The following is a 26,809-nucleotide window of genomic DNA, read 5'->3' as shown; positions in this document are numbered from 1 at the left end:
TGGAGGGAGGCAGGATAGCTACCCCCTGTTCCAATGCCATCGTACATGAATTGGCTCAGACGTGGGACCGTACATTTCCTTGTTTGGAAATTGCTTGGCTTCTTTTCAGGATAATTCAATGAAGATAACAGGGCATTTGTCCTCCATTTTTCATTGTTTGGGAACTGCTGAAAGGCTGCCTCCTGTGGATCCCTGTAGCGTTTACAAACAGGCATAATAATGCAGGGAGGAGTGGGCAAAGAGAGGTTTCCTTAGCAAGAAAAGAAAGGGAAAAGGTGCTCAGTTTGTTCTATTGATGAGCTTCTCTGTGTAACGACAGCCAGGAAGTCAAAAAACAAAGTATAAAAGGCAATTAACAGCTAGCGGCCTGCCCAGGATGCTTCTCACAGAACTTGCCCAGAGTGTTTCTTATAACATAGATAAGAAAGTGCTGATAAGTTCTCAGTGAATTGGTAAGTTTAAAGTGGAGAAAGGAAAAATTACTTCCCTGAGCAGCAATTAAAGTCCATTAAAGTCCCGGGGTTTTGAATTATGGTGCTGGAGGAGACTCTTGAGAGTCCCATGGACTGCAAGAAGATCAAACCTCTCCATTCTGAAGGAAATCAGCCCTGAGTGCTCACTGGAAGGACAGATTGTGAAGCTGAGGCTCCAGTACTTTGGCCACCTCATGAGAAGAGAAGACTCCCTGGAGAAGACCCTGATGTTGGGAAAGATGGAGGGCACAAGGAGAAGGGGGCGACAGAGGACGAGATGGTTGGATAGTGTTTTTGAGGTTACCAGCATGAGTCTGACCAAGCTGCGGGGGGCAGTGGAGGACAGGAGTGCCTGGCGTTCTCTGGTCCATGGGGTCACAAAGAGTCGGACACGACTAAACGACTAAACAACAACAACAACAAAGTCCTGGGGAGCTCCGAAGCCTGCTTTCTGAACCAACGCCATCTTGCATTTGTCTCTATCTTGTCCTGTGCCATTCCGCTTCAGATTGCTCATTGCTTGATGGTCTGACTGGCTTCCCAAAAGCCTCTGGTTGGCCTCTGTAAGAAACAGGATGCTGGGAAAAGCCAAGGCTAGGCAGGGTGATGCTCTCTGGATGTTGTTAGACTCCCATCAACTCCAGCCAGCAACATCTGGAGGACACCATGTTGGCTAACCTTGAGCTAGACAGACTTTTGGCAATATCTTCCAGGCCAGGACTCTTTGTCAGGGTGGAGTATAATGCCATTCAAAATGGTGGCTTCCTTATTTGTTTTCCCTGAATTCCTCTTTCCCTGTCACACAACAGGAAAGACTTCTGAACCCATTAGAAGTCACTTCCAGTTTGCTCTCATATAGCAGGGATTGCCTCTTCTGATCGTTTTAGTAAAGGTACCTGTATTTCTGTTTTGTATCTCACAGAAGGAAATGCCTCATTTGACCATTTTAGAAGTATTTCCCAACCCTGACCTTCAGGCTTATTCTTAGGTTCCTATACAGGTGTGTGTTTGTGTGTGCAGGGGTGTGTGTATACCTTGACAGATTGCAATATTATTGTGACTCCCCTGCTCAGCGCCTGAGGGCCCCAGTCCTGCCACTCAACACCTGGCCTAGGGTGGGGCCTGATGGGCTCTATAAAGGACTGCTGCCGCTGCTGGTGCTGGGCAGAGTGGGCTCCATTTTGTTTTGTTTTTTGTTTAAATTGCTGCTATTTTTTACCTATGTCATTTTAAACTGTGATATTAATGGTGTATTCTTAGCTTTAGATTTTGATTTATGTGAAAATTGTTTCCCATTTGGTTGTGTATTTTTTTAATGTGGTTTATTTATTGTTTACGACTTTTGTAATTATTATGCTGTAAGCCGCCTTGAGCATTGTTTTTTAACTGTGGAAAGGTGGCTTACAAATAAAAAATGATGATGATGATGAATGCAATTCTTTTTTCCCAATAGGGCAAAGGTAAAGAAAGGAGTAAATATCCTGAGTGCAAAGGCAAGTGACCCAAGGCAGTGGGACGTGACGCAGAACGTAGGAAACGGTGGGAAACACTCGACCACAACAGTGATGTGTCAGAGAATAATGCAGAGTCCAAGGAGCAGGTGAGTTGGTGCCATTGCCGTGGGACATGAGGCTCCCATCGTATCAGTTTGATAACCACATAACATGTGAAAAGGCTGTGATTCTGATCAAGCTATTATTCCACATAGTCAATAGGATGCTCGCCAGCTGGGCCTTTTGTCTGATCCAGCAGGGACCTTCTTATATTTTTCATGGAACTTCATAGCATAGAGGCAGTGTCTCTCTGAAGTGGGAAAAGGCTGTAGACCAGCATCTAGAGAGGGCTGTGGCCTTCACAGCTTGCTTTGGAGCTTCCTGAAGGCATCTGTTGAACAACCATGAGATACCTGTTTCTCCCTCTCTGGTAATGCTAGAATTTGGGGCCATCCAATGAAGGTGAATGTTGGAAGATGCAGGACAGGCAAACAAAGCCCTGCTTTATACAGTGCATAGTTAAACTATGGAGTTCATTCCCACAAGATGTAGCAACGGCCACCAACTTGGATGGTTTTAAAAGAAGAATAGACAAGCTCAAGGTAAGACAACATTCCCAGTGGCTCCCTTGCACTCAGGCTCTGTTTGCGTGGCGATTCCCGCCCCCCACCAGTTGGAATAAATAAAGAGACAGGACACCAAGATTTTAGGTTAATGGGCGAAAAATGGCTACAACTTTATTGGTTACAGGTAAGAGCGGTATTGGCTTTAGGCATTGGTCCTATCAGACTATCCGGTATGAGAACCGGAAGGGTTAACTCCAGCAGGGGGAGCCCCTGAGATGCACATCCCTAGGCACTCCCCGAGGGGTCACCGCTTGGGTGCGCACTTTAGGCCCTAGCCTCCATAGGTTTCGGACGAGGCAATGCCCCCGGAATCCTTTATCGGACTACCCTTAAATATTTGGGGGAGGTGATGGCGCTCCTCCCCCCGACTCATCTGCATAACAATGCCCCTACCAATGCCTAACCGCCAAGCCAAAGGCGTTGTGACGATTTGCTACGAGGTAGGCGAAAAAACCAAATGGCTTTTAAATCAATGCCAATTAGCCAAGTGGAAAAATTCCTACCAGGCCCCTTGCGGCGACCAACCGAGGTCCATAGCAAAATCCGAAGGGAAACCTAAAGGGAGGGTGGGTGGGAAACCGCAGCTGGGGCAAGGAAGGAAAGGGGCGATCCCAGGCCGCGCCAACCTTAAGTGGCCCAAGCCCCACCCCTGCAGCCAGCCGATTGGCTGGCCCTGGGGCTGACGTGGCCCAAGGATTCCCCAAGTCACGTGGGTCCGCAGTCAGCCCCGCGCGCAAATGTTGGTGGGCGTGAGCCCGCAACCCCCCCCCCCTTATGTCGGGAGTGGCTTTGTGAGCTTCCCTTTGGCATCTGGTTGGCTGCTCTGAGAACAAGATACTGGACCCTTGGCTCTTCGTATGTGAGAAACAGGATCTTTGATCTAACCCAACATAACATCTTTACTTTCTATCATAAATGACCATTTTGCTAAACAGAAAAAATGCATGGTTTTAGGATTTGAACTTAGTGTAAATATGAACTTTAGGATTTGAACTTTAGTTAAGTGGTAGAGCCTTAAATGCAGAAGGTCACAGATTCAATCTCTGGTATCTCCAGGTAGGGCCTGGAGAAGGTTTTAAGTCTGTAATCTTGGAGAGCTACTGCCAGAATAGATAGCATCAATGGTATAAGGCAATTTACTATGGTTAGTGGTGGGTGAGTGTGTTAGCAAAGAGTCTTGTTCTTCAAATGGCTTTGCAGAACATTGGTATGTTTGGCTCCGTTGCTCTGATCTTATGTTTCTTGAGAGAGATGTCCTCATTGCTGGTTGGTCTATCACTTTTCCAATGAGCTCTTCCTGTATTACATGTTAGCATAGGGCCATTGTGCAAAATAAAGCTCATTGGGGGGGGGCATAGGAAGAGGAGGGTAATATCAATCTATCACTTTCCCCCCACAATTTGCAAATGAGAAGAAAGTGGATTTGATTGTGCATTAGGAAAGCATGTGCAGAAAAAAAAAATGCCTTGAAGCCTCTTCTCTCTCTCTCTCTCTCTCTCTCTCTCTCTCTCTCTCTCTCTTTAAAACAGGCAAGTAGCATCATGTAATATATGTTGAAACCCTGATCAGTTTATTTATAGTGCAATTCTGTGGGGCGTGGGCAAAGGTCTCAAACCATTTTCTTTCTTTCTTTTTGGCTACAGATGGTACCTAATTCTATCCCAGGCGGGAGGAGGGGACCCTGTTGCAAAGCCTTCATTAACTGCACTACTCATCCAGATGCATGTTCCTTGTTTGGCTTCTCTTCCTTTCTGCCAGGTGGCCTTATGATTCTTCCCCCGCTGTGTTGCACACTGATGGGTGCAGGCCTGGTGCCAGTGTTGGGCACCCTTGGGTAGTTGCTGCAGCCCCCAACCCTGGCTGAACCCTGCTTGGGTGCATGCCCAGCCCCATTTTTCCAGCTCTCGTTTTCTAGTGCTCCAGTGTGCGTGGGGACGGCTCAAAGCTGCCATTAATAAATTTCTGACAATGTCCTAGAACAGGGGTCAGCAACCTTTTTCAGCCATGGGCTGGTCCACCGCCCCTCAGACCATGTGGTGGGCCAGACTATATTTTGGGAAAAAATATGAACAAATTCCTATGCCCCGCAAATAACCCAGAGACGCATTTTAAATAAAAGCACACATTCTACAGTCCTACCTCATGTTACGTCCGCTTGATGTTACGTTCTTTCAAGTTATGTCACGCAGCAACCTGGAAGTACCAGAAAGAGTTACTTCCGGGTTTCACCGCTCTTGCATGTGCATGTGCAGCAGCGCGATAATTATGTCACACGCATGTGCAGAAGTGGTGAATTGCAACCCGCGCATGCGCATACGCGCCACTGCAGGTTGCGCTCTTTTCATGTTGCGAATGGGCCTCCAGAATGGATCCCGTTCACAACTAGAGGTACCACTGTACTCATGTAAAAACACCAGGCAGGCCCCACAAATAACCCAGAGATGCATTTTAAATAAAAGGACACATTCTACTCATGTAAAAACACGCTGATTCCTGGACTGCCCGCAGGCTGGATTTAGAAGGCGATTGGGCCGCATTTGGCCCCCGGGCCTTAGGTTGCCTACCCCTGCCCTAGAACAACCTCAGTGTGACATTGCTGTGGGGCATCTTGAAAGGAGAAATTCGATTCACTTTTCGATTAAAGGCAAACAGAACCACCCTTTGAAATTTGCACTTTTTTCTGATTTTTGTTGTGCGGTTCTCCAGCCAAATCATGTGAACAAAAATGCAAAATGTAATTGCTAATGAAAGTGACCTGCAAAAATGCATTATATTTGGGAGGATTGCTTTGCAAAAATGTGTATAACAGGCAAAACTGCATGCAAAAATTCTATGCTATATTCCATTAGTTTTCCAGAAGTGGCTTTCACATTGTGTGAAAGCTCAAATACAGTGTAGAAATTAACAGTTTTCCAACTGAAACTAAACAATCTGTGGCTGCTGAGCATGTGCAATTTCCACTGGGTTGATTTGCACGTAGTATTATTATTAACCTCTTTTCAAGGAGGGGGGAAAAACTTCACAAACTAGTTTATAAACTACATACCAAACATAAACAATGAAATATAAGCTACAGCCATTCAGAATATCCATCTCACTTTGAAACATTATAAAAAAGGCTGCACGAAAATAACAGTAACCCAGCATAACACAAACTTTCTGAAACTATGTCATCATGCCAGTTCTGCAGCTCAGATAATAATTAACTGCTAAAGGCCACTTCAGAATGCACGGTGCTGTAAGGGAACCTCCAGAGGTTATTGAACTACAACTCCCATCAGCCCTTGGAGCAAGCATGGCCAATGACCAAGAATGATGAAGGCTTGGGCTTGCGTTTTGGGAGCCACTGCTAAAAAGGCCCTGTTCTGCATGCTCCCTTATTTATTTAGTTTTGTTTATGCAAGCTTCAGGGAGCTCTCCCCTCTATCCAGCAACAACAACAACAACAGCAGCAGCAACAACAAAATGTCAATACATCAATATTCTTTTTCAGTGCCCCCTTTTCCTGCTCTTTTTCAGTTGCCATTCACCCCCTAAGTTCTCTGTCAGAGGGTTTGATATCTGATAACCTCTCCGACTTGGATTAAATTCTGAACTCGGAAAGATATCCAGGTTTTGAAGCAAACACACTGCACCCCAACACACACACACACACACACACAGAGAGAGAGAGAGAGAGAGAGAGAGAGAGAGAGATATTTTTAAAGGCATTCCATGCCTGGTTAGCAACAGAGATGTGAGAGTGGGTGCAACAAACCTCTGACATTCTGGGGACAGAGAAAACATCTGTTGTTGTGAGCAGCTTACAGCCTCTATCTGACCACAAAGGATCTCATTTCCATTAGTAGGATTTGCAATAGAGAGTTTGCAATACAAGCAAAGGGCAGAGGACCAAAAAGGAGAAGAAGAAAACATTTTGGGAGTCTGCCAAAAGGGGGGAAGCATAGATATCCTTGAAAAGGAAGCCAGGGCTTTCATGGGCAATGTCAAGTATAGTTACATCCTCAGTAAAAACAATAAGCAGGCTGTCACGTCATCGTCCCTGCTACACACAAATAAACACACTTGATGAAATCTACTTAGATAAATAGAACTGCAAATCTCTTTGAGCTGTATCCAGCTAAACTATACTCTCAGGAGAACTAATGGACCCAAGTGAGTCAATGTCCATTACTTTTGATGGGTCTACTCTGAGTAGGACAACTATTGGAGACAACCTTTTGTCTTTGTTATACAGTGAACAGGGCTATATGTCTTCAGGAAATGCACAGAATTTAGCTTGCTCAAAATGTCTGCTTTTTTAAAAAAGCACACACATGTTTCTAGACCTTATGTGCTGTGAAGCAGGTGAAAGGAACCTTGGGCTCTCCATATCAGGGCCATCTTTACCCAGGGGTAAAGGTGTGCGGGGCACCTGGGGGCCGAATTCAGGGAGGGGGCACATCTTGATCAGCGACAGTGACTCCATAGCGTCAAATATTCCCGATGAGTCAGGAAACAAAAGCAGTTTTCCTGCTGCATCATCATTACAGGTGAGTGATTTCCCCTCTAAAAAGAGGTCAACAACTTTGGCTTCCCCCCCTCCCAGAAACAGCTCAATAAAAGTTAATTTGGGGGTGCTGAGCCTCAGCCCAGTATACCTGAAGCAGCGTCTCCATCCCCATCGTTCAACCCAGACACTGAGGTCCAGCTCCGAGGGCCTTCTGGCAGTTCCCTCGCTCCGAGAAGCCAAGTTACAGGGAACCACGCAGAGGGCCTTCTCAGTAGTGGCACCTGCCCTGTGGAACACCCTCCCACCAGATGTCAAAGAGAACAACAACTACCAGACTTTTAGAAGGCATCTGAAGGCAGCCCTGTTTAGGGAAGCTTTTAATGTTTGATGCATTACTGTATTTTAATATTTTGTTGGAAGCCGCCCAGAGTGGCTGGGGAAGCCCAGCCAGATGGGCGGGGTATAAATAATAATAATAAAATGTTGTTGTTGTTGTTGTTGTTGTTGTTGTTGTTGTTGTTGTTGTTGTTCTTCTCTTTGCACCCCGGCAGAGCATGTGCTAAAGACAGCCCTGCTCCATATACTGCTGACTACAACTCCCATCCAGCCAGAACATTTGCCATGCTTGCTGGGGCTGATGGGAGTTATAGCTCAGCAACATTGGGATGGGGCGGTAAAGATTCCCCCCCCCCTGCTGTAAAGATGAGAGAGCCTCTAGCATAGCTCCTTTTCATGACTAGTCAGACACAATGGCAGAAGCCATATTTGAATATGGTTTAGCACATTCAGTCCCTGTTCATCTTTACAAAGGGATGTATATCTTTTTGGAAGGGTTTACAAGTTTAAATGTTTTGACTGACTACGAAGTGGCCTTTTTAGCCAAACAACAGGGGTGAGGGTTTGTTTGTTTGTTTTTTTAAAAAAGTTTATTTACTCAATTTGTATACCACCCTTTCATCCATAGATCTGGGGGCAGTTGACAGCATTAAAATGCAAGACAAAAACACAACATACATAAGAAAAACAAGAACACCCCCCCCATCAATAAACCCCCTCCCCCTTCCTTTTGGCCTCTCTCTCCCCCCTCCCCCCATGCCGAATTACTTTTGCGGCCTACTTGGTATGGAAGGTTGCGCTGCTCTGCTCCCGTTTGTCAGTCTTCCTTTGGCCATGCCACACAGCAGGCCTTCAGAACATTGCCAAGGGTAGTTTGGAGCCCTATCTGCACAGAACAGAGATATTTTATCAAACTAATTTAATTTGGCACAGGACAGCAGTCCCCAAATGGGATCTTTCTGGGTCATTGCTTCTCCCAAAGTAGCTTGGCAGCGGCATTTGTTCCATAGAGCAACATGTTGGTGCTCTTACTGTTGTTGTTTAAAAGATGAATAATATCTATAACAATATCATTAACAATATCATCACCAATGCCAATACTATCAAGAACAACAGTATACTAATAAAATTAATGGCATTAACCATAGGGATAACAACAGCAACAGAAATGTATGTTTAGTTCAGGATTCCCAGATTGAAATTCCCATCCACAATCACAGGAGTGGAAAAGGAGAAAAAGTCACCTCTCAAACCCAGCTCTTGTCACATAGAAACCAAGGACATGTCCTAATTCAACATTCCAACCCAACATTCTCCTACATGGTGACATCTCTAGATGTATTTGACTCCAACTCCCATCATGCCCGGATATCTGCCACACTGGCAAAGGCTGGTGGGAGTTGAGTCCAACAACATCTGGTGGGTACCGTTGAGGAACACTCTCTGACCACTGCACAATGCTGGTTCTCATTGTGTAAGATATTTATATTGGAGAGAGAGAGAGAGAGAGAGAGAGAGAGAGCACATGCTAAAACACACTTGCTTTCCTAATCTCACTGAACACTACAAGCTAGATAATTTCACGGGACAAAGCAGGTAATTACAAACTTCTGCGACACTGCTAATTCCAGTGTGCTTTGATCAAGCAGCCACAGGAATTTGACTCTGTCGCCTGGCGTCGAAACCAATCTGTTGCTGTTGCTGGTGCACAATTCTTTCCACAACCTTCCTCTCTAATGAGCTGCCAGTGGTAGCTAGGTTATCCATTAAAAACTCTTGTGTCCTGAAGAAGGTTTTTCAGAGTGACCCTTGTGTGATGTTTTTAAAAAGGACATAGCTGCATAAACTTTCCAGTGCCCCTCACCCAATCTCAGTTTGCATGTTTGATCAGCTTCAGAGGAGAAGCACTTGCCTACTGACTGAGGAAATGTAGGGAAGGAAGGGCAAAATGATGCATAGCTAAGATGAGGCAAGGTTTCTCTCCCAAAGTATCTTACAAACAGGAACATCTGCTGAAACTCATAAACAGCTGACTTCAGCAGCAGAACATCACACTGTTGCCCAATTTGGCTTTCGACAGTGGAGAGAAGTGATAAATCAACCAGGCAATAAAGCATGAGAGAATTGGGGGGGGGGATCACAAGATAAAGCAAATAAAATCCCCATTAGTATTCACTAAGCTTCACTTCCCAGACTTTTCTAGACCCATACGTCACTGTCAACTGCAAAATCTCACATCTATCAGAGTTTAGGTTCCATCCTGTTGGGAATTCAAAATGGCAGTGAGGGTCCATTCCTAGACTTCTTCCTCTTCTCTCCTCAAGTGTTGAACCAATGAACCTGTTTTGGTCTCCAGTTAGATACTTCACCAAGGAGGTTCTCAAATTGTGGTCCACAGGCCACTGGTGGCCTATGAACTCATTCAGAAGGTCCCTGGAAAGTTGGTGGAGCAGCTGAGAATATCTGCCCTCAGATCTGACAACAGACACCAAGACAGTTTCTTTAAAGCAGGATCAGATATACTGAACAGACTATCAACACCCTGGCCTAGGACCCATGATTTTCACTTTACAGCGCTGATGTAGCCTACTAATTTTTTTCCTAATTAAAGTATCCCTCTCTGGCGGGAAGGTAAACGGCATTTCCATGCACTGCTCTGGTTCACCAGAAGTGGCTTAGTCATGCTGGCCACATGACCTAGAAGCTGTATGGCAGCTCCCTCACCCTACAGAGTGAGATGAGTGTGGCAACCCCAGAGTCATCCACTACTGGACCTAACGGTCAGGGGTCCCTTTACCTTTAGGTACTAGTTAAAATGGTCCTTCTCATTGGCCTGGCTTAGGGCCTGTGGTTTTCATAATAATAAAGTGCTGGTGTTGATGATGCTGGCCCTGAAAAAAAAATATGTTTTAGGTGGTCTGCTCAGAACCCCACCAATTTTCAGTAGCCTAGTAGTACAAAACTTTGAGAACCACTGGTCTAGCACACAGGGCCCAGCTAGAGCGTAGAAAATACGTATCTGGGCCCAGCTTCAGCTGAGCACATGCAATTGCCCCATCCTTCTTTCCTGTTATATCTGAGAAAGGGCTCAATGGACTTGGTTTGTTTTCTACCACTTACTCAAATGTTCTCTCTTGTTCCTTGCACACATTTAAACACAGGATTTATAATCATGAGCAAAGTAGGTTTTAAGTAGCACCTCATTGATTTTTGTTAGTTTCCATGCTCCAAATTAATGGACTGAGACCACACTGCTTGTGATCAGAGCAGCAGGGATTCAATCAATGAGACTACTGTGATGCATGAGGGAAGGACTTCAGTCTCAGAATACATCCGGGTGTCAGGCATGTATAAAGAGCACATCCAATGTAGGAGGCATATTTAGTTATACTGTAGCAGGGATGGCAAACTTGTGGTCCTATTGCCATTGCTGGATGTACTATTCATAGCTGTCAACCGTCCCTTATTTGGCAGGAAAGTCCCTTATCCCAGCCCCGTGTCCCGCTGCTGTCCCTTATTGATGATGTCCCTTAAATTTCCCAGGTTTCAAAGGAAGCAGCTCCTCTTCCTCCCTCCCTGCCGGTCAGGGAGGAGGGAAACTCCAACTGTGTTGCTTAGCTGTGTTGCTCACCTAATAATGAGTCTAAGAATGACTGGGGGGTGGAGCTTGCATGCTTTGTGCCGATCAAATCAGCTGTGTTGCCTGGAGACTCGCCTTTGCTCAGCGCTTCCCAGCGGAGAGGTGACGGTGGTTTTCCTTGCTGCATCCCCTTTGCCGGGTTGCTGCGCTGTGGAAACCACCACTTGAGGCTTCGGTTGGCTGACTGGGCTTTCTGCCTTTGGCTCGGAGGGGCTCAGAAGTCGAACATACCTGTGCTCTGAAAATCCCTTATTTTGGCTGCTGATCCCTTATTTCCGAGGCTGCTGGTCCCTTATTTTCAAATCTGAAAGTTGACAGCTATGGTACTATTCCATCAGTCCCAACCAGTGTATATCCTCCAACATGTGTTTTGAGGCTCCATGCTCTCATGCGAGGTTGCAATCTTGCACTCCTCCCCCCCCCCCCCATGCACTCACACAAACATAAACAGGCTCTTCTCTTAAGCCCTCCAATCCCATCTCTTGGTCAGTGGCTCATTATCGTTCCCTCCTGTTGATCTACTTTAAAAATAATGAAGGGATGGCAAACCTCTTTGTCTACATCAAAATATAATTGCAATTTCTATACTGAAGCCAGGAGGAGGGGAAATCAGTTACCTTTGCAAATCTGCCCATTCTACTCTTTTTCGTAAGCTACAATTATATGTGACGATAGTTCCCGTTATCAAATGAGCAATACAGTGTAAGACCCCTTCTAAAGATTGCCCAGGGTAAATGTTAGCAGGTATCCTGGCTATGGCTTGACCCCACAGAAACACTAATTATGGGGCCCAAATAATGCAAATTTATTTTAGCCGCTTGACTCGCAGTCTGTTACCAGCATGCCTTGTTGTTCTAGACTTTCACACCTGCCCATGTGTACAAATCAAGGTTAAGCCATCTGCTGAGTTTCTTAAACACACCCATATTCTTTGCTCTGACACAATGAGGTCTCTATCTCCTCCTTGTTAACCCCAGTCATTTACACAGGCAACGCCTCCAATCTCACAGTTCCGTCTTGTACAACACAGCATAATGACCATTATTCATCAACTTGATGTTCTGGCTTAACAATACAAATCATGCTGAACTCATCCTTCCCTTTCAATTCCAAATCAATTTTCTGGGAGGAAATTGATTTGATTAGTGATCCATTTGCTTAGCCTGTTTCAAACGCTTGAAGGTTGTTAGGGTGACCTCTAGAGTCTCTTGTGAGTATTGTGATAAGTGTCTCTTCCTCTACATGGACTAATACAGGGTAAATCTACCTTACATAGTTAATTTTGCAGGTGAGCCTGCAGCAGTCAGTGAAGACAGTATTGAACTAGATGGACCAGTGATCTGACTCATTATAAGGCAATTTCCTTTGTTCTTTGTAGAACACATAGCTCTGCCCACCAGCAGAGGGGAATGTTTGTGGGAGCTCAGGAGGAATTGATTTCCGGGTGTGAAAATGGCATCGGGCAGGGGGGATTTTGACAAATCGGCAAGCTGATGGAAAAAGCAGAGGAAACAGCTCCAAAAGCTCAACCATTTTGGTGGTTTCCTAAAAACAGCTCTTCTCCCAATATAAAGGAAATGTGTTCTTCACTTTCACAGCCTGCAAACAGAATCTCAAAAGGAAAGCTTTTCTCCACCCTCCTCTGGCTATTCTTACCCAGGCAGCTCTCAGCCTCTCAAAAGGTATCAATCCCTTGTAAGGCTCTGACGTTTTGCTTGCTTCCAAAGTTTGTGACAGCTCAGATGGATCTCCTACATCTTGCATCTTAAACTTTGCATTGGGCTCCTGTTGGTGTGAGTCCCTTTAAGGCTTGCATGCACCCTGCTGGGCTGACTAGCCAGACTTTTGTGGGCCACTGACATGGGCCATTCATTATCTCCTGTAAAACCTTGGTGAGATATTAATCAAGCAGCAGGAGCTTCTTTCTGTGCAGTAATTGCTACTCTCCCTGCTATTCTATCTCTCTCCTCTACCCAGAAGCCCATGCATGGGAAGCAACATGCAGCCTGTCTCTTGCAGTGTTCCTGCAGTGCCACACATGCAAAGGGGAGGTTCAATCTCATTTGGAGCTTGTGAGAGCAACTTGGGTGTGTGGGTGGGCATCCTACCAAATTAGTGATGTTCGCGATTCCAAAGGTGTGCTGAAGAAGAGCACATTCTCGTGATTTTCAGTAGTGTCTCTATGGGCTCAGGAGGTCTGTGGTAGAGGAAGGCATGGGGCGGGAAAGGAATCAGACCTTCAGTTCCAATGCAGATGCAACATCCATCAACTTGGCAATTTCATAACCAGGATGCCTTTCAGGAGGTGACGTAGATGCTCTGTGGCAGCCCTTATTGTGCTGTCTGAATTTCAGCCTCAGATCAGTATTTTAACACTGTCAAATTATGAAACTGGGCCAAATAAACAGTGCTAGCAGCTCATCCATCATGGCTTCAATTTTGATGCTGGGAGGAAATGAGTAGCCTAATGCAGGACTCAAATACTTGAGTTTTTACATTGCTTTCCACCTGTGTTTCACTGTGAAATTTATGTGTTTGTGTGTGTGTGTTTTGGAGAATAAATGACCATCACTGATTGATGGATTTTAAAATATTTTTATTTTTATTATTACTATTATTTATTACATTTGTTTACCGCCCTTCATCCGTAGATACAGCAAAAAAAATATATAAACTTAAAATTCATAATAAAAACAGAACAATAAGCCCCCCCCAGCTCCCCCCCCCAAGAACATTTAAAAGGACTTTGGTCAGCCAAAAACCTGTTTGAAGAGGAACATTTTTGCCTGGAACCTAAAGGTGTATAATGAAGGTGCCAGGCAAATTTCCATGGGGAGAGCATTTCTATAATTTCTATAACTGTTTTTATTTGTTTCATTCCATATATGAATCATTTCCTGTGGAACACTTCAAATATTATAGTGGTGCCCCGCAAGACGAACGCCTCGCAAGACGGAATACCCGCTAGACGAAAGGGTTTTCCATTTTGGAGGCGCTTCACAAAACGAATTTCCCTATGGGCTTGCTTCGCAAGACGAAAATGTCTTGCGAGTTCCTGCGGGTTTTTCCCCCTTTTTTCCCCCTTTTCCTAAGCCCTAAACAGCTTATCAGCTGATCCGCTAAAGGCCGCTAAACCGCTAATAGCGCTAATCCACTAAGCTGTCAATGGGCTTGCTTCGCAAGACGAAAAAACCGCTATACAAAGAGCCTCACGGAACGGATTAATTTCGTCTTGCGAGGCACCACTGTATATTCAGTTTTAGTCTTACTCGAAGTAAACCCTTTGAAATTAATGAACATGTCTAACTGAAGTCTATTGATTTCAGTGGTTATAACTCTCAGTGGGTATAACTTGATTAGACACAACCCTTGAAGTCCGACATTGTATCTTCCTCTTTGGTCCAGTAGTGGCTGGTAACCTTTGAGGAGGGCAGGGATACCAACAGTAGGTGGAGCAAAAGCAAATTACAGGCAGACCTACCCCTGACTCGCTATAAGTAAGACGGCAGCCAGATGGGGGCTGGCTAAGAACAGACTGTGCTTGGATGGGCAGCCCTGCATTCGCCCCAATCGACCAGCCACTACTGGCTGGATTGGACCCAATGCCTGTCCAGTGTTTCCCATCATGGCAACTCTGATATGCCTCTCTGATCCCCATAACAAGCGCATGAAGGCAATATCCATCCTTGACTGACTGCCTCTTGGGAAATGGCAATCAGTGCTTCTGAACCACGCAATGGGCAGGTAAGATGGCCATTGGTCCATCCAGCTCAGGGTTGCCTACACCAGGGCTGAGGACCAGGATCTAGCCTGTGGGCCACATACTGACCTCCCCCACCCTCCACTGGCCATTTTGACAAATGGGTGGTGCTTCCCATATGTTAATAACTTAACATTGTTATGACATCAGGAATACAGGAGGCCGACTGCCTTATTCCGAACGAATCCATTGAGTCCAGCTAGCTCAGAACTGTGTATACTGACTGACAGTGACTCTCAAGGCAGAGAGGCTTTCCCAGCGTTCCTGGAGATTGAACCAGAGGCCTTCTGCATGCAAAGCAGATGCTTTTTCACATTGAACCATGGCCTTTCCTGACTGCAAATGGTGACCCTGCTAATTGGTGCCGACTGCAAGCCCTGCTTTTGGTGTTTGCAGGTATAATTTGGATTCAAGCCAGGCCTTCAAATCAACACCCCCCACACCCTGCAGACAGGCAAAGGTGTCTGCAAAGCCAGCTTACAGGGTGTGGGGTGTTGGTTTGTCGGCACAGGTAGAATGCAAAGCATACCTAAAAATGGATCATTTATGGAGCTTGATGCTGTCGGAACTGATTAGCAAGCCCTGTTTGCTGAGAAGCAGTAAAGAACATGCTTTAAGCTCCTGGTGGTTCCTTTACAGCCACATCTTCACCTGCTTCACACATTGTGTTACATATGATGTCAGATATGGGACTGGCGGTCCTGGTTTGGGGGATATAGCCTTTCAGGCCAAGTTACATTCTCCAGCACTGGTCTGCACTGACCGGAAGCAATTATCCAGACCAACCTTTCCCAACTTTGGGTTCTGAGATGCTGTTGGACTACAATTCCCATCATTCCTAGCCAGCATGTGGTCAGTGATGATGGGAGTTGTAGTTCAAAAACATCTGGGGACCCAAGATTAAGAAAGGCTGATCTAGACCTTCAGAAGGGAGTCTTGCCCCACTTGGAGATGCTGGGAGTGGAACCTGGGACCTTTTGCATGCAAAGCATGGGCTCTGCAACTGAGCTACAGCCCTTCCATTTAGAAATTATTATTACAGCTGATAGACCTCCCCTCTTTTACCACTGTGCCTAATCCTCTCCAAACCTAAATTGTGCCTTGTACATAGGAGCATCTCCCTTTGGCCATTCTGGACTGACTGCCAAGCCATTTAATTAGATCTGGGACAGATGGAATGAAAAGAAGCTTCAGTGCCAAGACTCTTTGGAAGGGTCTTGCCTTGGAGATGCCATGGAAGCTCTCCATGTGGTTCTTGATCTGGGGCCGCTTGTTCATGCATGCAGATGGTCGCTTGAAGCCACAGGTGTCAAGTGATGACCATGCCTGCAGGAACGTTGCTGCTTGAGCCTGCCTGGTGAGAAAGAGAAATACCAGCGAGGGGTGCATGTGAATTTTCACCCATCCTTGGGTCAGCATCTTGGGTGGGAAATAGAAACCTTAGTGAAAGAACCAGAATTATATATATATATATATATATATATATTTATACATACATACATACATACATACATGCCCCATCCATCTGGCTGGGTTTCCCCAGCCACTCTGGGCGGCTTCCAGCAAAATATTAAAATACAATAATTCATCAAACATTAAAAGCTTCCCTAAACAGGGCTGCCTTCAGATGTCTTCTAAAAGTCAGATAGTTGTTTATTTCTTTGACATCTGGTGGGAGAGCATTCCTCAGGGTGGGTGCCACTACCGAGATGGCCCTCTGCCTGGTTCCCTGTAACTTGGCTTCTCGCAGTGAGGGAACCTCCAAAAGGCCCTCGGTGCTGGATCTCAGTGTCCGGGCTGAACAATGGAGGTGGAGATGCTCCTTCAGGTATACAGGACCGAGGCCTTTTAGGGCTTTAAAGGTCAGCACCAACACTTTGAATTGAACTGTGACCATAGTAAATTGCCTGCCTTGCAATGCAGGGGTGTGTGTGTGTGTTTGTGTGTGTAAGCCACTTAGAGGTTATTTTGGCATTGTGATATATAAATACAGTGGTACCTCAGGTTAAGAACTTAATTCGTTCCGGAGGTCCGTTCTTAACCTGAAACTGTTCTTAACCTGAAGCACCACTTTAGCTAATGGGGCCTCCCGCTGCTGCCGCGCCACCGGAGCACAATTTCTGTTCTCATCCTAAAGCAAAGTTCTTAACCTGAAGCACTATTTCTGGATTAGCGGAGTCTGTAACCTGAAGCGTATGTAACCTGAAGCGTATGTAAACCGAGGTACCACTGTATATGAAATGAGTGAATAAAATAGAATAACTACCCCTCTTGAACAAACAACCACTGAATAATATGACCACTGCCAAGTTCCCTTTTAGCCCCTGCTGGTCTTTAATTCTGCAATTTCACAACCAAGTTGTCAAGGCTGAGCACAGGGGTTCTGGGTACAGGGGGCAGAAGAGGCTTCAGCACCCCCCAGCTGCGTGGGAGCTGAGACAAGTGAGGGCGATCTTTGCTTTTGCTCATCCCAGCCTCTGCCCGGGAGTCCAGGAGCCAGGCAGGGGCTGGGACGAGGAAACGTGAAGATCATCCGCCCCCACCTGGTGCATGCCAGGTGGTGTCACGTGGCTGGGTCCCCTCAAAGTGGGGGCCCGGTTGGATCCCCAGGCAGAGCAGCAGACAGAAGTCAGAGGAGAGCCAGAGTGTGATGTCCTGGGAATCCGATTCAGAGGCTGAACCGGAGGAATCCCAGACTGCACAGGAGTCCCCGCCTCCAGGGCCGGCTGAACTGGGGCAGGGCCTTGATTCTGAAGCGCCTGCACCTGTGCCAGATCCTCAGGAGCAGGAACCAAGTGAATCCACTCTGGCTCCAGAGGTAGTTGAGGACTCAGTGCCTACAGGTGAGTCTCCCCCTGGGCCCAGTAACCCTTCAGCCTCTCCTGAACTGCAGAGGCTCAGGGCAGAGAGGCGAAGGGAACTGGTTTCTCCCAGGAGGAGTGCTCGCCTTAAGGCCAGGAGAGGCAGGTCTCCTGGGGGCCGGGACCGCCCCTGGCCTCAGAGAAGATAAAGGTCAGTCAGCCCGGTCCCAGGTTGCGGGAGCAACGTCGTTGATGAGCTGTTTCGGCCAGCATCCAGTCCTGTTTCCCCCAGAGTTCCTGTCCTTGCCCAGCTTCCCACTGTGGACCCCACTTCGCCCGAGGAGGACTGTCTGCCGACCCTCAACTGAGGTCCTGGACCTCACCCCACGGTAACCTCCCGCCCCTGGACCAGCACACAGAGAATGCTCCAACCTGCAGCTCTGTTTCTTACTACATGGAGCGGCTTCTGGTTGTGTCTCTGTCAGAGAAACTCTCCACGCATTTTCCTACACAAAGAGACTTTATTTCTCCCAGACTTTGGCACATCATCTGACCTGATAGCCATCAGAAAACCCAGCATGCCAAGGAAGTTAAAATCCATATGGAAGAACTCATCTATCACAGCCATATATGTGTAGGTTCTGACAACTTAATGCCATCTGTCAGAATTTCTCCTTCTAGAGAAATGATTTCATACCCAGAAGAAGATTCTCTACATTATAAAAAGCCTTAGGGTTATTACTATTGGTTGAGACTTAATCCTTTAGCATGAGCAGCTGTATCATCCTATCAATTATTTCTAAACTGAATATTGATTGCTTGCTCTTATGCAAGTTTAGAACCGAACATGGAGACAGAGTCACGGCTGTGGAGCAAACTTTGATTTGTTTCCTTGGCCCTAAAGGAGACTGTGACCTTGTGTGATGCTGACAACACTCAGGAACAGACTGGAGTTGTTTTTTTAACTCCTGCCCCCATCTAATCAGGAAACATGAACCTTTCCCAGCATGTGTCCAGGACAGCTAGTGAAAAAGTTGCTGCATGGGCTTTAGCCTGCCCTCACTCTCAGTAGGCTTTGCTTGTGGTGCTGTGGTGTAAACCACTGAGCCTTGGGCTTGTCAATCAGAAGGTCGGTGGTTCAAATCCCCACAACGGGGTGAGCTCCTGTTGCTCGGTCCCTGCTCCTGCCAACCTAGCAGTTCAAAAGCACGTCAAAGTGCCAGTAGATAAATAGGTACCGCTCCAGTGGGAAGGTAAACGGCATTTCCATGCGCTGCTCTGGTTTTGCGTGGCAAGTTCCCTCCCCCATAGAAATGAAGACACAGGACACGATATTTAAGGTTAATGGGCGTAAAAGGCCACAACTTTATTGATTACAGAATTGAAGGTATTGGCCTTAGGCATTGGCTCCTATCAACTACCCGGCATGGTGACCGGGAAGGGTTGAACACTAACCGTGGGGGTCCTGTTGAAGTACGCCAACTAGGACCCCACGGGTGTCACCGCTCGTGGGTGTGCCAGTGGCCCTTACCTTACTAGGTCTCGGACAAGGCAACGCCCCCGGAGTCCTCTACCGGACTACCCTTTTCTTGGGGGAAGGTGATGGCATTTCCTCCCCCCCCGACCATTTGCATAACAATTGACCCCTGCCAATGCCTAACCGCCAATACCGAGAAAGTTGTGACGTTTGCTACGAGGTAGGCGAAAAAACCAAAAGGCTAAAATTTGCCAACTTGGAAAAATTCCTACCAGGCCCCTTGCGGCGACCAACCGAAGTCCATAGCAAGGTCAAGTTAGCCTAACCTGAGGGTGGGTGGGATGGGAAAAACCTCTCGGCTGCCGAGGAGTAAAGAGGGCGGACCCGAGGCGTGCCTGGCCTTAAATACGATTGGGCCACGCCTCCCCAGCCCGCCGATTGGCGGGCAGGGGGAAGGCACGCCCAGGGATTCCCTAGTTCTCGCGGAGGCTGAAATCCAGCCCCCGCGCATGTGGGGGAGTGCCCAGCCCGCAACCCCTTCTCCTCCCGAGGCTCGGAAATGGCTTTGCCAGAAGCGGCTTAGTCATGTTGGCCACATGACCCAGAAAAACTGTCTGAGGACAAACACCAGCTCCCTTGGCCAGTAAAGTGAGATGAGCGCTGCAACCCCAGAGTCGTTCGCAACTGGACTTTAACTGTCAGGGGTCCTTTACCTTTACCTTTTATCTCCAATGGGTTGAATCCAATTGGTGCTTCTAGCACTGCTGGCTTCATCAGAGGTGCCTACTAATGGAAGAAGAGAGGAGATTATTATTGGTAATTACCCCTCCTCTTTGCAGTCCCCAGAACCCTCCCAAACATAAAAATCTATTTTGGTGGGTTACAGGACCTTCCACAACAGATTTTGGGAGGAGTGTTGTGAGCTGCAAGGAGGCAGAGGAGTTGGCAAAGATTGTTAGTGGGCGCCTCCATTGGAACAGAAGTCCTTTGCACTCACAGAAGGGCACCTATGTATTTATTTATTTATTTGTTTGTTTGTTCTTTGCAGTGATATCACTCCTTTCCTCAAAGGAGCTCAGGGTGCTGCACACTATTCTCTTCAACTCCATTTTATCCTCACAGCAACCCTGTGAGGTAGGCTAGGCTGAGACACTGTGACTAGTCCAAGGTCACGCAGTGAGCTTCATGGGTCCTATTCCAACACTCTAACCACTGTACCACTGACTGTTGGATACCACCCAGTGACCTGAGACAACAGTTGTCCATGTTAATGCAACTGAGGGCCATAACAGAAGTGATACCCCTGGAATCTTAGTGGTTAAAAGTTCAGGATATCGTTTTATAAAGGAAATAGACAAAACATTTTTTAAAGTGTCAGTTTTTTAACTGTGGGTTACAGCAAACCCCCTCGGTATACGCTATAATAACCAAGATGGGTTATCTTTTGGTTTTAGTATGAGGGTAAACTTGGATAGTTGGGAGACTCAGGCAGAAGTTGGACAAATAAGAAAGATTTATTTTACAGAACAAAGTTAATGCAACAAAGGATGTGTCAGGAGATAATATTCCTTTAAAGGTAAAGGGACCCTGACAGTTAAGTCCAACCACAAACAACTCTGGGGTTGTGGCACTCATCTCGCTTTACTGGCCAAGGGAGCTTCCGGGTCATGTGGCCTGCATGACTAAGCTGCTTCTGGCGAACCAGAGCAGTGCATGAAAACGCCGTTTACCTTACCACCAGAGTGGTACCTATTTATCTACTTGCACTGCATGCTTTTGAACTGCTAGGTTGGCAGGAGCAGGGACCGAGCAACGGGAGCTCACTCCGTCATGGGGATTCGAACCACCGACCTTCTGATTGGCAAGCCCTAGGCTCTGTGGTTTAACCCACAGCGCCACCTGCATCCCAAATGTTCCTTTGGGCAACACTTAAAATAAGCAACTGAAGTATAATAGAAACTGTGTGTTTAATACCTTGTTTAGAAGCCTGTAGCATCCACTAGATTTGGTATAATTATTAATATTTATTATTACTATTACTACCACTATTGATAATTATGATGGGAGTTACAGTCCAGCAACATCAGGGGATCGGGGTTGAAGTGTGTGGCTTTAGTGGTTAGATTAGGACCCAGGTGATCTGGGTTTAAACCACTGCTTGACCTTACTAGTTGACCCAGGGCTAGTCGTGATCTCTCAGTTTAAACTACCTTGCAGGGCTTTTGTTAGAAAAGAATTAGAGAGCCTTCTGCTGGCCCTCAGCTCCTGTTCAACTTGCTTTGCGTGATATGCTTCTGGATATTTTCCGCCTGTAGGAAAACGACTTTTCAGACATGACAAATGTCACCTCACCTTCTTCCATAGCAGAAGCAGATGTTCAAAAAAGAGAGGGAGAAGGCAGAAAACAGTCTTTTAACTGCCAAGACTCTTCTGAACTCTCCTTCTGTAGTTAAGAATATCGAACAGCAATCAATACTAGTGAGAGGACTATCTCTCCCATTTGCTGTTTTTCAATCTTTCCAGCTAACTGTTATGACTGCAAGTCAAAAGCTCTTTTAATATCCTATTTATATGGGGAACGTTTTATTAACTCAGAGAGACAAGTCAGGCCGGCTGATTTTCTTTTTTGTTTTCCTCGAGGAAATAGTAAAACATGACAGGTAATTTTGTAAATTTAGACAGTCAGCAAACATCTGTTGAAAATGATAATGTCTGAGTGGTTTTGTTCTTTCCACCAAAACTTAGTTACATTCGGTTTGCGATTAATTTTTCATTGTCTTCCAGTTAAATGGGAACTGCTTACACAGCTGCCTCCAATAGAACCATCGTTGTTTCCCATCCCCTGCCAGATCGTAAAAGTTGGGTGCAGGCGGGGACATCAAAGGAATCTCCGCATGGAAGAGAATGCAGACAATAAATTCACCTACGGGTGTGCAGTTTTGTTTTAAGTTATTTAGTCTGATAAATTGCCTACTGCATGGTGAGGTATGCAGCCATATGTGTTCCAGAGTGGAAGTCATTGCAAAGATTTTTTATTTTTTTCTGAGTTGAGGCATTGTGTTATTCACACGATACCTGGCAGCTTTTTAAAAAATCTTTTATTCAGGGCTTCTGAGAACTGCATTGGAGACAAATGATTCTTTAGCTGTAATTCCTGCATTTCAGGATGTTGGACTAGATCAGGCATGGCCAAACTTGACCCTCCAATTGTTTCGGGACTACAACTCCCATCATCCCTAGTTAACAGGACCAGTGGTCAGGGATGGTGGGAATTGTAGTCCCAAAAACATCTGGAGGGCTAAGTTTGGCCATGTCTGGACTAGATGAACCTTGGGTTCCCTTCCAACCCCTTGATTCTGAGATGATTTTTTTGGGAGGGGGGGTAGGGGGGAGAGAGAATTGAGACAACCAGAAAGCATAAACCTCTGCTTTCAAGGACTGTTGTGTGGTATAAGAGAGAGAAGCTCAGGCTTTTTACTTAGTACTAGGGATAGATGGAGCTGTCAATTTTAGTTTCTCATTTTTCCAATCCTCAGTTCAGTACTCCATATTCCTGCAGCAATTTGAAAAAGCTTTTTTAAAAAAACAAAACAAAAATCCTTTTGAAAAGCCACCAGCATTTTAGTTTTATTTTTTCCTAATGAATACATTTTTGTATGCAGCTTTTACTAAAATGCACATTTTTGCAAGCAATTTCCCCTAAGACAATGCATTTTTAATGTCCCCCCCTAATATCTATATCCATTTTTATGCACACATTTTGCCTAATAGAATGCATTTTTTGATAAATTTTTGGATTAGTGGAGGAACCAATTCACAAATTTGGAGAAGTGTGAATTTTGAAGGATGTCTGCACTTTGGTTTCCCTCCTGGTTCGAGGAATGCAAATTGGGTAGCTTCTTATTAATATGCCAACAAACTCAATGTTCCCTCCCATCCCTACTTAGTGCTTTTATTTATTTATTTATTTATTTATTTATTTATTTATTTATTAGCATTTATATACCACTAAATATTTCCAAAATATCTTAAGTGGTATACAGTCTAGAAAGCAATCAATATACAAGTTTTTTTAAAAATTAAAAAATTAAAACACAAACACCCTAAAACCAGTAATATAGCAATATAAAAACACATAAAAGCATATGCAAGCAAATAAAACAGAAATTCAGACTTACAGGTTACTTATCACTTAATATGTACAGAAATAAATGCAGATATGTAGTAACAAAAACAAAACATATTGCCTTCTACTAGCGATGGAGCAGAATTTTGTTCCCTCTGTGTTTTTTTTAGCAAATTGACACCATTTGCACATCTTGGGCTAATACATAGACTGGAAGGTTTTTTATCCTCCAGATTATGCAGTTCTCTGAATTTTGTAGTAACAGTTTTCGCCTCCTGCCCCCTTCCTCAACATGGTTAATGGTTAGAGATGGTGAGGGTTGTTGCTGAAAACATCTGCAAGGCATCAGGGCAGGGAATCCTGGACTAAGGAGACACGGCAAGGCCCCATCTGCATTATACATTTAAAGTAGTATCATACCTCTTTACACTCTCAGAGAGCTACAGTTCCCAGAGTTTCCTGGGAAGAGGGGTTGATTATCAAACCACTCTGGGAATTGTACTTAAGTGAAAGGGGTAGGGAGTCTCCTAAGAGCTCTCAACACCATTAACAAACTACAGTTCCCAGGATTCTTTGGGAGAAGATGTTATGTAGTGAAGTTTCACCCTGGTCCAGCAGGGGGATACTGTATATAGTTTTCACTCAGGTCTGTAGATAGTTTTCACTCAGGTCCACGTCAGTTATTTTAGGCGGGAAACGCTGGGCTGTTGTTGCTACAATGTTGACAGCCGGCTGCCTATAAAAGCAGGCCGGCTGAGCTGTTTGCAGTCAGTTCTATTCCAGCTTACAAAATAAAGAGCTACTTGGAGAAATCGCTGTGTCGTCTGCTATGTCAACCCACAACTTAACAGAAGACATGAGTGTTTAAGGTGGTATTATACTGCTTTAAGTGTACAGTGCAGATGGGGCCTAAGATGGTATCTCACCTGGATCAGAGAAAATGGATTGTCTCCTAACACTCATAAAGTTCACCATTCTTTCCTTTCACTTTGTATTTTCAGCACGAGGTGAGGGCTGTTGATGTTTACACGACTAGTGATGTTTAAGCCCTGTTCTGACCTTTTATGGGATGTAGTTTTGACATAAATGTCAAGTTAACAACTCAGATCAGAGCTCTGGAGAAGCACATCAAGGAATATATTGACAGAAATCAGCAAGGAGGTTCATTATTTGAATGATCTGATCTTTGGAACTGTTTCCACCTCTTCCCTCCCAATTTCTCATCAACGTTACCACCTACTTCTATGAACTTTTCTGGGAGGGAAAAAATAGCTAATGACATATTGATTCCCGCCCCCCCCCCCCTTTTACAATTTTTGGCCCTTTATGTGCATCTCTGGACAGAGGTGGAGATAACAGCCTCCTTTAAAAGAGAGAAAGAGAGAGAACATTCTAAAGAGGATGGTAAAAGTAATTCGTTTGCAACATTCTTAAAAAAGTTTGCATCAAGAACTCAACTGAAGGACAGACATTTTGAATGCAGTTGCCGTTCAGACTCTGCCTCTTCCAGTTAGAAGGATCTGGGACCATGAGCTGGGAAGGAACCCCTGCTTCAGACTTTAGAGGTCCACTACCAGTCAGAGAAGATAATACCAGGCTCAGTGAATCAATGACTCAGTATAAGGGAGCTTCATGTCCTAGGAAAGGATGATAGCTGTGTGGTGGAACACATTTGTGGCATGCAAAGGGTCCCAGGTGCTGGCATCTACCTTTATTTAAAAATAAAATAAATAAAGATCAGTTAGAGCTGATGGGTTGTTGTTGTTTAGTCATTTAGTCATGTCCGACTCTTCGTGACCGCATGGACCAGAGCACGCCAGGCACTCCTGTCTTCCACTGCCTCCCGCAGTTTGGTCAAACTCATGCTGGTAGCTTCAAGAACACTATCCAACCATCTTGTCCTCTGTTGTCCCCTTCTCCTTGTGCCCTCCGTCTTTCCCAACATCAGGGTCTTTTCCAGGGAGTCTTCTCTTCTCATGGGGTGGCCAAAGTATTGGAGTCTCAGCTTCAGGATCTGTCCTTCCAGTGAGCACTCAGGGCTGATTTCCTTCAGAATGGATAGGTTTGATCTTCTTGCAGTCCACGAGACTCTCAAGAGTCTCCTCCAGCATCATAATTCAAAAGCATCCATTCTTCGGTGATCAGCCTTCTTTGTGGTCCAGCTCTCACTTCCATACATCACTGCTGGGAAAACCATAGCTTTAACTATATGGACCTTTGTTGGCAAGGTGATGATGGTTGTTGGCAAGGGCTGATGGGAGTTGGAGTCAAACAATAGCAGGAGGCCCACATGTTCCTCATCCTTGGATTAAGCAGTTCTTAACATTTCCCTCTCTGGACTGGATCTTAGGAGGAAACACTGGGGGAGATTTAAAAATATATATATTATAATTACATTTCAATTCCATCTTTCCTCCAAGTGATTCAAGGGAGTATACATGATTCTCCTCCATCCCAGTTCTACCCTCACAACAACCCTGTGGGGAAGGTTAAGCTAAAAGATGATTGGCCCAAGGTCACCCAGTGGATGGGTGAGCAGTGATTTGAACTCTGCCCTTCAAAGTCCTAGCCCAGCACCCTTAACCACTATACCATGCCGACTCCCTTCTGAAATACAATGGTACCTTGGTTTGCAACTGCTTTGGATTACAACCATGATAAACCCAGAAGTTCGTGTCCCTTTTTTTGGATTACAACCCATTTTTTTGGATTACAATTTTTTTGTGGGGATGCCACATTGGTGAAAGTGCGCCTTGGGTTACAACCTGTTTTGGTTTACAACCGGACCTCCGGAACGGATTATGGTTGTAAACCAAGGTACCACTGTAGTGAAGAATATAAAATAAGCCTTTGCCATCTCAAATTGTCATCTCAAGAGGACACACTGGCCATTGTATTGGGCACATGCCGGCAGCGCTGGAAGGCAGCAGCCAGAAGTGAATGCAGCAAGGTGAAGAGATTGAGGCAATTTTATTTAAACACTCTCTACTCTCCAGCATGTTTTTGATGTCTCTTCTAATACCCGTTTTCAGCTGAGCTTACAGAAAGAGGCCATTCCATTTACACCTCCAATATTCTCAGTTCTGTGGCTTGTCACAAATATCTTTGCACTTCCAAGCAAAAACTGCATCAATAATTACAGAAGCTGGAGGTGGCTGTTTCCCCCCCCCCTGCCCCCACTGCAGTACGAAAAGCACAAAGGGAGAGAGCAGGTGAGAGAAAGAGGGATTGTTAATTCAAATACTGACTGCTGGATTTTCATTTGTCCTGGCTTTCTCACGCTCTCTTGCAACCATCTTCCGTTATGATTTGGGGCAGATTTGAAATATAATTTGTTTGTCCATGGATACTGTTTAACTCCTTCTGCTGCTCATTGCAGGATACCCATGGGCAAAAAGATTACAACATTTGTAGCAAATTATGAATCTATACCTACCTATCTACCTATCGTCTCTCTCTCTCTCTCTCTCTCTCTCTCTCTCTCTCTCTCTCTCTCTCTCTTTCTCTCTCTGTCTCTGTCTCTCTGTCTCTGTCTCTTAATCTCTTATCTATTCATCCTAGGGCTGAGTCAAAATGGCTCCCCCC

General features: G+C 45.5%; 1 protein-coding gene and 2 long non-coding RNA genes across 4 annotated transcripts in view; 2 read left to right on the top strand and 1 right to left on the bottom strand.

Moving 5' to 3' along the window:
- The window catches only part of LOC307205126, a 449,333-nt gene that overhangs the window by 232,462 nt on the left and 190,062 nt on the right, over positions 1–26,809 (bottom strand). The window lies entirely within an intron of this gene.
- The window catches only part of LOC307204694 (transmembrane protein 132C-like), a 254,340-nt gene that overhangs the window by 154,705 nt on the left and 72,826 nt on the right, over positions 1–26,809 (top strand). For both annotated transcript variants that reach the window (XM_079956509.1, XM_079956510.1), the window contains exon 3: positions 1,927–2,073. In XM_079956509.1, coding sequence (XP_079812635.1) covers positions 1,927–2,073 — 147 coding nt within the window. The remainder of the gene's footprint in view (positions 1–1,926; positions 2,074–26,809) is intronic.
- On the top strand, positions 16,066–22,034 carry LOC307205109. Its single transcript, XR_013833874.1, has 2 exons — positions 16,066–16,177; positions 21,883–22,034. It is a non-coding gene; the product is annotated as an uncharacterized lncRNA (long non-coding RNA).

The sequence above is a fragment of the Podarcis cretensis genome (assembly GCF_951804945.1).
Source record: "Podarcis cretensis genome assembly, chromosome: 16".
NCBI lineage: Eukaryota > Metazoa > Chordata > Lepidosauria > Squamata > Lacertidae > Podarcis > Podarcis cretensis.
This window is presented reverse-complemented; position numbering and strand designations above follow the sequence as displayed.